The 13,243-nt window shown below is 40.5% G+C and overlaps 1 protein-coding gene across 3 annotated transcripts in view; it reads right to left on the reverse strand.

Moving 5' to 3' along the window:
- LOC102078530 (programmed cell death 1 ligand 1) overlaps positions 1-13,243 on the reverse strand; it is a 34,908-nt gene that overhangs the window by 19,011 nt on the left and 2,654 nt on the right. For all 3 annotated transcript variants that reach the window (XR_002059654.2, XR_003217401.1, XM_025904304.1), the window contains exon 2: positions 8,549-8,881. Coding sequence is in view for 1 of the 3 variants with exons in the window: in XM_025904304.1 (XP_025760089.1) it covers positions 8,549-8,881 (333 nt within the window). In the remaining 2 variants the exon portion in view is untranslated. The remainder of the gene's footprint in view (positions 1-8,548; positions 8,882-13,243) is intronic.

A 13,243-nucleotide genomic window follows, 5' to 3' on the forward strand; every position in this document is an offset into this window, starting at 1 on the left:
CAGCATGAGAGGTTCAAAGCCACACTGTGATCATTCTCCTCCAAAGTTTGCAAAACAACACAGACAGTGATTCAGGAATTTGGAGACCTCGCTCTCCCCAGCCACCTCCTTCAGCTTATATGGGGGAACACCAAGGCATTCCCAGGCCAGCCGAGAGATATAATCTCTACTAGGGCTGGCCCATATCATACCGTTCACGGTAATACTGGTGTAATGTTGGGCAACGATAAGAAAATTAAATATCACAATAGAATACGGGTAAAACGTTCATGCGCAGTGCCTTTGTTTTCATACGCACATCACGGAAAAAGCACGGTGACGGAGAATGAGAAGGGCGAAAGCGGATCGTTGAATGAAACGGATGAACCAGAATTGGTTTGTAAAAATGCTGCAACTTCAGTGGTGTGGAACTGGTTTAGCTTTCGTCCGTCAGATACACAACAAAGCAATATTTTTGGTAGAGCATGCAAGCGGGCCGTCATTATTACCGTGTTTTTGGAAAATACGGCACACTTAAAATCAATCCTTTGATTTTTGTGATAGTTGATAGTGCCCCTTATAATCCTGTGTGCCATATGTATGAATTCTGGTTGTGTTTACTGACCTCGAAACGATTTTATGTGGTACACGGCGCTCGAAAATCTGTCAAATGTTTTAGTACGACTTTGCTAAGCTACGAACCCGCACCGCTTGATGGATTGTCGGAGCATTACGGCTATTGTAGGCAGGAGCCTCGCTGAGTGTTACGTACTGTGCTTCAACATAATAGCTCTGTCCAAATTCATGGGCTGCATCCTCCTGAGGACCCGGCCTTCGCGGTCTACGTGGGCCGGGTCCTCAGAAGGTCGGGTAGGCCGGAAGTAAACAGCAGTGAAATTGGACGGTCTAGCCTTCTGATTAACATCACCGCTGTCTCGATGGAGTTTAATAAACTCAGCCATCTGCTCCTTGCTATCTAAAATATAACAGAGCACTAGCATAAATTCTCGGCCGTCTCACACTTCTTTTTAATCAGTTTTCTGTTTGACGTTTATTCAGCTGTGTGAAAACCACCCAGGGGATTAATAAAGTTTTATTTTATCTAATCTAATCTAATATCTTTAATCTCAGCCAAACAGATTTACTCAGGAACAAATAAAACACTGAAAAAAGCCAAACAATATCATTTTTAGGTTGTCTAAGTGACTTTTATATTACGTTTAACCCGAGTAACAAAAGTCCGCGGTGATCTGAAAATGATGTGCCGGGAGTTGTGCCGTTATTGGCGGCTTCAGTGACCCTCGAGCTCTCGGCTAGCTATCGAGCTGGTGGGTAACAGACGTCTCCAAAAACATTGAAGCACTTTTGCAAATATGTGATATCTTGATAAACCGAGCAGATATTTCAAGTTTACACAGCTACATTTTCGCCTGAAAATACGTTAAAAGTTTATTTTGTGACCCAGAAAAATTAATAACAGTAATTTTAAAACTTAGTAGCGGAGTTTGGCTGGGCTGTGCTATGAATTCTGGGATATGGTGGGCCACGAAGGACACACCCGACCCATCCTTGAAATTCGGTGAAAAGGAGGACACATTTGTCGGCTGCATTCGGAGGAGTCTACGAATTTGGACAGCCTTCAGCGCGTCGCTGTGACATAATCGGTCTAAAAATGCTTCCTCAGGAGGATGCAGCCCATGAATTTGGACGCAGCTATTATTACCGTATTGTGTGTGTGTGTGTAACTTCTTTTTACGTTTTGTGGATATTATACATGGTTATGCTGAGGATAAGTTGGCCAATTTCCACTGGAAATGCCTTTTGGTTAAACTGTCAGCAAAGAATTTGCATTTCCACTGTTAAATTTTTAGATAACTTTAATGCACATAACAACAGCAGCTTGTTTAAGTGAAAATACATTGATGGGATTTTTTGCACTAATAAAAATGTGGAGTTGTAAAGTATTATGTCTAATGTCAATCATATCATCAGTTATATCATTATCACAAATTTTCAAATGTATATCGTGATAAATATTTTTGGTCATATCGCCCTGCTCTAATCTCTACAGCATGTCGATTAGTGTGATTGCAATAATATAATTTCACAGGTGGAGGTATTCAAATTCCACTTGAAAAATTAAACTCCTGATACAGAGAACTCAACAACCAGGTGCACAAAGCATTCATCACACATAAGAGCCAACAGGTAGAAGCTAGAAATGCACTGAGTAAGATAGAGCAGGTACACGATGGTTTATTTTTAAACAGAGCACCAACCTTAACTGGTTTATCAGACATATACCAGCTAGCCAAACTTCAGTAACCCTACAAACGTCACTGCTGTTTAGTTTTCTGTCTTCATTTATGTTGGAAGTGATAGCAGAGCTGTACGTCTTAATTTGTTTCCAAAATCCCCCAGTCAGGATAGGCTATATTGTATTTAGATGAAAGCTAACAAGCTAACTTCCTGCTAATTTCTAACTCCGTTAAATGTCATAAATCCTGTCTTCATTGATGTCTGGATGTTAAACTCAATTGTTACAACTGATAGAGCAGGAAGCTGATCATTTTATTACAGATGAAAGACTTTAGATCAGGGGTCTCAAACTCGTGGCCCGCGGGCCATTTGCAGTCCACGTCACCTGTACTGATGTGAAGAAATATTTTTTTTTAATTATTATACAAAAAATGATTTAATACGACGGCAGAGTGTTACAGGCATGGCCCTTTAAGAATGAAGCCTCATAGGACGGTAGTGATGGGATTTCCGGCTCTTTCGGCTCCAAACCGGCTCTTCAGGTTGTTTTGTTGCTTTAATTAATTTATTATTAACAACAATATAAAATTATGCACAAAAGGAATCACTAATGTAAAAAAAGTGGTTTTATTCATATATGTTTATACATAAATATATGCGGTGGCCCATAGAGACAAAGCACGTACAAACTCCAAAACACATTTCTAGCGTTAACTGAACTTCCAAAACAGAGCTACCTAGATCACTTAAATTACACAATTGAAAGTATATGTGTATTGTTTGTGTATTCATACACAAGCACTCATATATATTCAAATAATTTAAAAAAATGTTCATTTACCTCTTACTACCACACACCAAATCCAGTCGTTGGTACTTGCTGGCTTGTGTAGCCTCTAGGTAACAAAAGCTCAACACTGCGCCGAGCATCCTGGAGCACTTCTGTTGTTCTTTTGTTCGTGTTTTAGAGTTTTTATGTGCTTCTGAGTTTGTACATGCTTTAGAGTTCATAACTGTTTTGAAGTTTGTACGTGTTTTGTCTCTAGGAGCCACTGTAAATATACTTTTATTTATTCACTCCACATAAAATGTAATAAATAAATCATATAATACAAAAACCAACTATTCACATTTCAACTTTTAACTATTTAAATTTTCAGCTTTTTCCTTTTAAACAAATTTAAAGTGAAACAACACAAAACACTGCAAACCACAACACAATTAAATATAAATTGAAATATGAAAACAAAAAGAAGATGCACATTCTCTGTCATATGGGCCTGCATGAATAAACTTTCTGAATCCTTTATCATCCGCAACTGAAAATAGTTGTGGATGATCACTATACCTTTCTAATGTGATGTTGTTGTCCCTGGCTCTTTCTCTCTCTCTCCCTCCCGCTCTGTTCCTGTGCTACTGAGTGTAACTACCGCCCCTCCCCCCTCTGCCCAGCACAAAGCACAAGGCTCGCATGCGGAGTGAAGCGGGAAAAAGTGCGAGAGAGAGGGTGAGAGAATGAAAAAAAAAACGCAGCTCGCGTCGTTCATGTGTTCACGTCAAAGATCCGGCTCTAAGAGCCATTTCGTTCACGACCGACACATCGCTAATAGGCGGTGTAGTCCTTGCTGCAGGGAGAACGTGTGGGACCACCCCTACCGCTGTGTGTGCGTGAGCTAGAGGGAGGGAGAAAAATGAGAAAAGTGCAAGGTGCTACCGAGCAGAAACGGGAGCTGGAAGCATGTAAATATAATAAGTGCCACTGCAGCCAAAAAGCGTGCCTGACGAGCCCAGTTTAAGCGATTAAGACTCAACTGTACACTGTGTTCGTGTTTTCCTCTGAAACAATAAAGTTCTGCTGAAGTATCCTTTCAATGCCTCTCTCTGTCTCTCGCTAGCAAAGTTGACCCAGCCTACGTCCACACGTACCCGGGTATTTTTGAAAACGCAGATTTTTCTATGCGTTTGCACCTTTCGTCCACACGTAAACGGCGTTTTTGGTCACTGAAAACGGAGATTTCTAAAAACGCCTGCCAGGGTGGATATTTTCGAAAACTCCGTTTTTGCATTTACGTGTGGACGAGGAAAACGGAGAAAACATAGCGTCAAAGGTGTGCGCCTTTTTTGTCGTCACACTGTGCGCCACGTTATTGTTTCGGTGAAATGAATTTCTACAATACTGTTACTGTTAATTGTACTCTCTGCAGTGTTTAAATGCTTACATATACACACACAGTTACTGTCCCTCCACACATACGACTCGGTTCTGCTTCTATGCCCCATCTTTGTTTACTATTTCCTACCGAGGCTTCTAGACTTCTGATTGGCCAACATTTCTACACGGTTAGGAATATATCGCCACCTGTTGCTTTGGCATGTTCCTAGCAGCGTTTTCCTTCATGTCTGCGTTTACGTGTGGACGGGATTATTTTTTTAAACGAAAACGGAAAATCTCCGTTTTCAAAAATACCCGTGTACGTGTGGACGTAGCCCCAGACAGTAAAGCTAGTTCCCGACTACGAGCTCGACACGGAACCCAAAGTATTAGCCAGAGGTCTCCTTACTACGGTTCGGAGCCGCGGAGCTGGCCGAGGTAACAAGAGAGTGCAAACATGTTGAGGGATTGGCTGTGTTAGTTCAGTGAGAGATTTATTTGGAAAGAAAACAAATTTCACTTGCAGTCGAAAACTAATGTGTACGCTTATGCCTGCATTTTTATTTTGTTAAATACAAACAAAATTGTAGCAAAAGTGCTGCCACGTGTCTGGCCAGAAAGAGCTGTTTATTTGGTAGTTCAATGAAACTACTATACTATACTCAGTGTTGGGAAGGTTACTTTTAAAATGTATTCCACTACAGAATACTGAATACATGCCCCAAAATGTATTCTGTAACGTATTCCGTTACGTTACTCAATGAGAGTAACGTATTCTGAATACTTTGGATTACTTAATATATTATCATGCTGTTTACAACTACGTGAATGTACTATTGCTGTGATTTATTACTGTTACTGAAGGTCCGCGGCTCCGAACCGTAGTAAAGGGACCTCTGGCTAATACGGTGGGTTCCGTGTCGGGCTGGTAGCCAAAAAATAGCTTTACTTTGTTGTCTGGGTCAACTTTGCTTGCCAGAGACAGAGAGAGGCGTTGAAAGGCTGCTCCAACGGAACTTATTTTTTCCGGAGGAAAACACGAACACAGTGTACAGTTGAGTCTTAATAGCTTACTTACAAATGGGCTCGTCAGGCACTCTTCTTGGCTGCTGTGGTTATTATTATATTTACATGCTTCCAGCCCCCGTTTTTGCTCCGTGATAGCTCGGACTTTTCCTTTCTCTCCCTCCCTCGCTCACAGACACATAACGTGTATGGCAGTCCATTCTCCCTGCAGCACGGACTACACTGCCCATCAGGCTACATTCTTTAGAGCCATGCCTGTAGCATTCTGCCTTTTAGCTTAGCACAACAACAACAACAAAAAAGCGCTCTCTCACCCAGGAAACACGCAGAGAGAGAGCGCGTCACCCTGTAACCATGGCAACCGTAACGCTGCCGCCTGGAACAACAGAACGTAGCTGTCAAACAAACCCAAACAGTCCTGACCCGCGACAATATGAAACAGGGAAGTACCGCCGTGTAATCCATTTATTTCACCAAAGTAACTGTATTCTGAATACCACCTTTTTAAACGGTAACTGTAACGGAATACAGTTACTCATATTTTGTATTCTAAATACGTAACGGCGGTACATGTATTCCGTTACTCCCCAACACTGACTATACTGCTGAGTGACTGTCTGCTGCTCATCAAATACATTTCATTGCAATGTTGACCCTGCGCTAACTTGCATATGACAAATGAAACTGAAAGGCTTCAGATAGTCAAGAGCGAGAAAAAAAATTGTTCATGTTTGCAATTTTGTCTTGTTACACAATATTTGGAAGTACAAAAAAACAAACAAAACACAACATTTTAGGAAATATTAGAGGGTGTTTTCGTGTTTGTTTTTTGTACTACTTGGACACTAAAGTGGCCCTCCAATGAGATGACGGTGCCAGAAGTGGCCCGCGGCTCATTTGAGTTTGAGACCCTTTTATTTAGATAGTTTTTCAACTCTCAGTGATGCTGCAGGGATTGTTTGATTTATGGACCTCCAGCGGAGTTTGAGCCCAGACACGGCTAGTGACATCAGACTTAAAGACCGGATAGGTATTATTGATATGGGGACAGTAAAGATAATTGTAAATGCCGTTGAGATGTTTAAACTATTTTAAATGGGTTGAATGCCATAGAAAAGTAGAGAATATAGTACACTGCATAGATAGAGAATGAAGAGCTATCACTCAATTGTAAAATGTAGCTCAGAAGTGTTTGATGTGTGGTGGCTGTGTGGAAATACATGGCTACTTTTCGGTTTTGCCCCAGACTTTGAGAAGCACTAACATCAAGGTTAGCTTATGTTTGTGGTATTCGTTTACCTACAGGTTCAGTTGTATTCACTGTCCTTGATGGTCAACATCTGGACGGGGGTGAAGTAGAATGGCACAAAGAACTGTAAGTGATGTTTGGTGAGGCATGTGTGCCTTGATCACTAACAATACCAGGGATGAGGGTTGTTTTGCAGAATCAGTTACTAATTTGGGAAACATGGGTTTATGGATTTGATGATAAAGTGTGAAATTGTTTTTTCTGAATGTAGGAAAGATGCACAATGTGTAATTCTTTGAGTGCACAATGGTGTTGATGTTATATACAGGAGTTAGGAAAGAAATCTCCATGTTTTTTATGTGATTCCTAATTGACTGGAGAATCAAAGGGTGGAATTGTAGTGGCAGATTTCTTTATTCTATGTATTAATCACATATTTTAACCATATCGCTTTAGTAGTAGTAGTAATATCACTTTCTCACTTAGTGTAGTATGCCCTGTCACACACAGTGGGGCAATTGTAAGTTCATGGGAGACATTAGGCAGATAGTGGAGCTCCTTCTTGTGCTAGACAGTGATCGTGATTACCGTCCGCGGGAGCGCGCAGCTGCTTAAAGCTGTAGCATCCAGATTACTTACAGCTACTTCAGTGCAACTGATATAAGATGCGGTAAGCTGAACACAGCTTCAACCGTCTGTTTGTTAAAAAATAGTAACGGACCACGTTTCCTTGTTAGTAACTGTAATGGCATTGTAACGATAGGAATAGTAATTAGTTACATTACTCGTTACTGAAAAAAGTAACGCCGTTACTTGTAACGTTGTTATTCCCATCACTGGTCATCAGTACGTCACTTAAAGCTTTAGCAACATTCTACTTAAACATATGTTCAAGAATTAGAAAATATTAACTTTCAAATGAAATCAACTCAAAAGTAATTATCTCTGAATGATTTTCTGGTTTCCTTTGACTTTTATCAGATGCAGAAACTTTCATGAAAAGATAGAGATCACACTTGTGCAAAAATAAGAAAAAAATTATTTTATAAATATCAACATGTAACCCAGGTGCTGTTTGGCTTCCAAAGCAGAGTACCACACATTACAGCTGATGACTGCATTATCTTCTGTGTTCAGCTGATCCAAAATTCAGATTGTTATAAATGTGTGAGTCTGTAATCTCAGTGACTAACAGAGAACCTGAGTCTAAACCTGATCAGATGAAGTGTGAGGTTGTGAGAAAGTCTCTGACTGCATTCACAGATGTGTCCTTTCAGCTGCTCTGATCCAACCTTTGGTCTCTAAGGAAGAGGCTTCAGGGAGATGTTTGCTACGTTGGACTGTAGGACCATCAGAAATGTGTGCAGTAACAAAACAGGCAGCACTGAAAGGAGCTCTAAGTGTTTGTGTTGTTCAATGATTTGTGCACAACAACAAAAGTGGGACCTCTCTCATCCATCAGTCATCATGTGGACATTTTTCTGACACACTTTGAAGCTGATGGACGTTTTGTGTCTGCACTAAGTACGTTTTCAGCAGCTATGGCACCGGCAGGATTCACTTTCACAGACTCACAACCACCAGCTCCACCCCTCCCCTCCCCCTCCAGCTGTAGGCTTTAACATTGAGTTTCCCCACACATGTTTACAGACGAGTTAGAGAGCAAGAGAAGAAGAGACTGATTCATAAATGTCTTTGTTTCTGCTCTAACCTTACCCAAACAATGCTGCTCTACAACTCTAGACTACCAGCCACAAAGACAACAGCTGGAGAAACATCTGTCTACCTCTGACATCCACCAGCTCATCCATACAACAAACACATCAACAACCAGGAAGCAGCTTCACCTCTGATCACACACACACTCAACTCTACTCACTCACCTGGAGGAACAACAACCAGTTTAATGAAGCTGTGTTTGAATGAGTGTGCTTCTTCCATGAGGACATGACACTCATATGTTCCAGCGTCATTAATCGTCACATCCTTCAGAATCAAAGACACGTCTCCATCTTTCATCTGTCTGTCCTGCAGATCCACCCGGTTCTTAAAAGATGGATGCTGGTCATCTAGAATAATGTCACAACCAACTCGGAAAAGAACATTTCCTGACTTCAGGTCAGCTCTCTCCCACTCTAGAGTGAAGATGTTGTTGTTTGGAGCTCGACATGGCAGAATTACGTCCTGTCCAGACTCAGCTGTGATGGTTTTCTGATCTGAAAGAGGAAACAACACAGAGCAGAGAGGTTAAAGGTCAAAGTACAATTATGATCAGAATGATTGACTTTAAATGTTTTGTTTATTTCCTTTGACATTTGAGGTTTTTTTCATTTTATTTTCAGTTACAGCAGGATGTTAATAGCAAAACTTTGAACATACAATAGTTTGCTGTTCAGTATTTACAATACCCCAAAAGATAACAGAAAGAGAGAAGGAAAACAAAAAACAAACAAACAACAACAAGCACAAAAATAAAAATAAAATGTATAAGGGACATTCAGTGTACAGTTAACTATGATAGTGATATTGTGATATGGTATCTGGTCATGATAAGGTGGTCATTTTAAATGTTTCCATGTACATTAGAAAACGCTGCCATGCCTTAAGAAATTTGGTGGTTGAACCTACCAGTGTATATCTCATCTTTTCTAAATGCAAAAACTTCATGAGCTCTGCAAGCCACTGTTCATGTGTGGGAGGAGCTTCCTGCTTCCATCTTAAAAGTATAACTCACCATGCAATGAGTGAAGCAAAGGCAATAGAATTTGAATAGTATTTTGGCAAAGTGATGTTTTGAGGTATCACCCCAAAGATAGCTGTTAGAGCAGAAGGATCATTATTAACGTTATATATCTCTGAAAAGGTGTTAAATATACCCATATGGAAAAGAAATAGTAAAATCTTATAATAGCAGGGCTCGCAAAATCGCTAGCCCGACGTCCCGGGGCTAGCGAATTTTCCAGTTGGGCTACCAAAATCTATCTCAGCCCTGCCCGTCGGGCTATCATAGGAAGGAAAAATATATGTCAATGCTTTTGCATTTTTTCGGAAATGTACCTGGGTAATTATGTCATTGCGCTTGTTTTTTGCTTTCACTTTGCGATCGCGCGAACTGTGTATAGAGAGCGGCAGTACTAATTGGTGAGTGACGATTAATTGCGCACCAATTCCTCTGACATCGTCTTATCACTCATTAGCTTACTATTCAAACCTGACAAGTGAAATCTCCCGCAGCAAGCTTAAACATGTGAGAGGTTGATCGCGCAGAGAATCGCTGAGCGTTATGTGAGTGCGTGTGTAAAGGCAGCAGGATATATATTTTAGTTCTGCTGAGCCAAATAAGACAAGTCAGGGTGAAGAAGTGACAGCCAAAGAAAAGCCGACCACAAAACGGAAAGGTTATGACAAATCAGAGTATAAGACAAAAAGAAAGTGCAGCTTTATGGTTTCATGGACAAAAGAATTTCTGTGGCTGCAATATGACGAGCTAAATAACCAGGGGTGCACATAAGTGGTCCGCAGGTGCGCATTCGCTGTCAAAATAAAATACGCGCACAAGATAAGAAGTTGTAACGCGTGTTTGCGTACATAAGATTTTCTGGAGGAGGACAGACATTTGTTTAGAACTCTTAAAGATGAAGAAGCAAGCTCCTTTAAGCAATTACTTTGGTGTTCCTCCACCTCCAAAGAAATGTCAGAAGGAGTCCGAACCACAAAAGAAGCGCGTATTCTCGGAAAAGTGGTTGCAGCAGGTGAGCTGGCTTCAAACAAATAATGAACACACATAGAGGTGGTGCAGAATGTGCCGTGAAAATCCACTCTAGCAGACAAAAACAGTGCCTTTTATATGTACGCAAACACGCGTTGCAACTTCTTATCTGGTGCGCGTCTTTTATTTTCACAGCGAATGCGCACATGCGGACCACTTATGTGCACCCCTGTAAATAACATAATGTTCTGCCGGGTGTGTTGTTGGTTTTCCCTCAATTTCTGTGTCGACAAGCGCCTTTGTTACTGGGACCAGTAATTTTAAGAAAGACCCCCATTAGAACCCATGAGAAATGCAAGAAATGCATTATTGCTCAGTCTGCAATATCTTTCCCAGAACAAACACCAATTGCAAAGAACATACTAAAAATAAACCTGAAAAATCTGTTTAGAACAGCGTACTATGTTGCAAAGAGTGAACTACCATTGGCAAAATTTAGCAGTCTTTGCAAACTTCAAAAAGCAAATGGCCTAGATCTTGGTTCCACTTGCCTCTTACCCGTGAAATTTCAAATTCAGGATCTGACACAGACTGATTCATGTTCTACACAGTTCTTACAAGTTCATAGAAATTTCTGTTCAATTAGATCCAAGTATTTGAGTTGATGATCGTAATTTTTATACAATGTTGTAATTTGTGTTTCAACGATATTTTGATTAATGTTTTGTTTCCGTTACAATATTATACTTTAATGTATAATATTGTAAAAGAAACGAAACAGGAAACAAAACATCAATCAAAAAATTGCTTTCTTTTTTATTCGGGCTACTTAAATTTATTTTGGGCTACCAAAAACTGAAGAGTCCCTGCCCAAAGGGCTACCAGTGATTTTGAAATTTTGCGAGCCCTGAAAAGACTTGCATAAGATGTGGCCTACTTCATATAGTGAATCATATAAGGCTTATATAATTTACTCATGAAAGTGTCCACTTTCTCATTACTTTCATATATTGTTTTAGGAAGTATCCAAAACATACAAGTTTCATTTATATAATTTTCAAGGGATCTTATATCTGTTTACACTTTTCATAAAAGCTTCACACAAGACAGATACAAACTTTATAAGATTTATATATCCATATGGATAGACACCCAATAGTTATGAAGATTGGGACATGTCCACAAACTATGAAGTAGTGAACATGTTTCTGCTTTACATCTGTCAGCCCATGTCTGGCACATATAGAAGAACAGTGTACCCTATGGTGAAAACATAGAGTTCATCCGTTAAAGTCATCCCCAGATCTTTCTCCCACTGTGCTTTAAGGATGGAGAGAGAAGGAGATTGAAGATCTAATAATATAGCATACATTTCTTTAATCGCCCCTCTCTTACGAATTTTTATATTAATAATTTTATCCAAAGAAGTTTCCTCAGGTACTTCCGGAAATGAAGGAAATCGACTCTTTACAAAGTGGTGAATGTGTAAATAGCAGAAAAAATGTTGCAGAGGAACATTAAACTGCTTCAGGAGCTGCGTGAATGAGAAAAATTCCATCTGCAAAAAGGTCTTTGATATTTCTAAGTCCATTACTTTCCCACATTTTAAAGGCAGAATCCATCATGGAGGGTGGGAACATATGATTTAAACTGATAGGTGCTTTAATTGTCATTAAGTTTAACCCAAACCTTACATTGCACCCAAATTCTGAGCGAGTCATACAACAAAGGGTTACGTTTATAGGTGTACAGTTCTAATGGGAGAGCTGAACTCAACAAAACTGATAGGCACTGTGGTGGGGCGTGGTCGGTGGTACCGTGCGGACGCACCTGCACGGCATCCGCGATCACGCCCGCCGTGTTAAAACACGGGGACTCAAGGGTTGGTGTAGTGTTTGTGGTGTGGTTCATGTGCGGCTGGCAGCCTGTGAGCTGCAGCCACAGCAAATAAAGATGGCTCAAAATAACGATCTGTTATGTGGCACATTTTGCCACAATTGGATGACTCAATTTGGAGCCAAGCTGGAGTCTCTGTGGTAAAATTACTCATCCAGTACAGCATATTTCAAATATTTGCTGCCCAATAATAAGACTGAAAAATTGGCAAGGCTAATCCACCCATTGGACTAGTTCTCTGCATGAAATCTTTACGAATTTGTGGACTTTTGCCATTCCAAATAAATGCAGGGATATGCTTATCCAGTGTTATAAAGGCTCTGACATATACAGCAGGAGATCGTCAGCATATAAGGATATTTTGTGCTCCTGGTCAGCTCTGAAGATGCTCTTAATGCAATTGTCAGCTCGCAGTTTAATCGCCAATGGTTCAATTGATAACACAAAAAGAAGAGAGGATAAGGGACATCCTTGTCTCGTACCACGGAGTGGGAAATAAGAAGAGAATAACAAATTTGTTCTAACACGTGCCATAGGTGAGGAGTCAAGTAACTGAATCCATGAAATGACATTAGGGCCAAATCCAAATTTATAAAACAGATACTTCCACTCCACCACTTCAAATGCTTTCTCAGCATTGAGTAATAAGGAAATTTCAGGGGCTGTAGTTGACTGTGATTCACTTTGACAGACTCACAACCACCAGCTTCACCCTTCCCCTCCCCCTGCCATGATGGCACCGGTTCTGACATAAACGGTAGTAACCAGACCGAAAAGCAGCGCACATTTTGGTGCTTTTTTTTCCCCGAGATGTCATACACTTTGGATTCTAGCCAATCATTTTACCTTTGCAAGCGTAGTAGGCGGGCCCAGGTACGTACGTTCTTTTAGAGCTGAGCTACAGATTAAAAACGCCCAAGGCGAAGCGATCAAAAGTCTGGCTGTACTTCACAGCATAAGATGCAAACTCAGC

The sequence above is a fragment of the Oreochromis niloticus genome, unplaced genomic scaffold (genome assembly GCF_001858045.2).
Source record: "Oreochromis niloticus isolate F11D_XX unplaced genomic scaffold, O_niloticus_UMD_NMBU tig00000734_pilon, whole genome shotgun sequence".
In the NCBI taxonomy this organism is placed as follows: Eukaryota; Metazoa; Chordata; class Actinopteri; order Cichliformes; family Cichlidae; genus Oreochromis; species Oreochromis niloticus.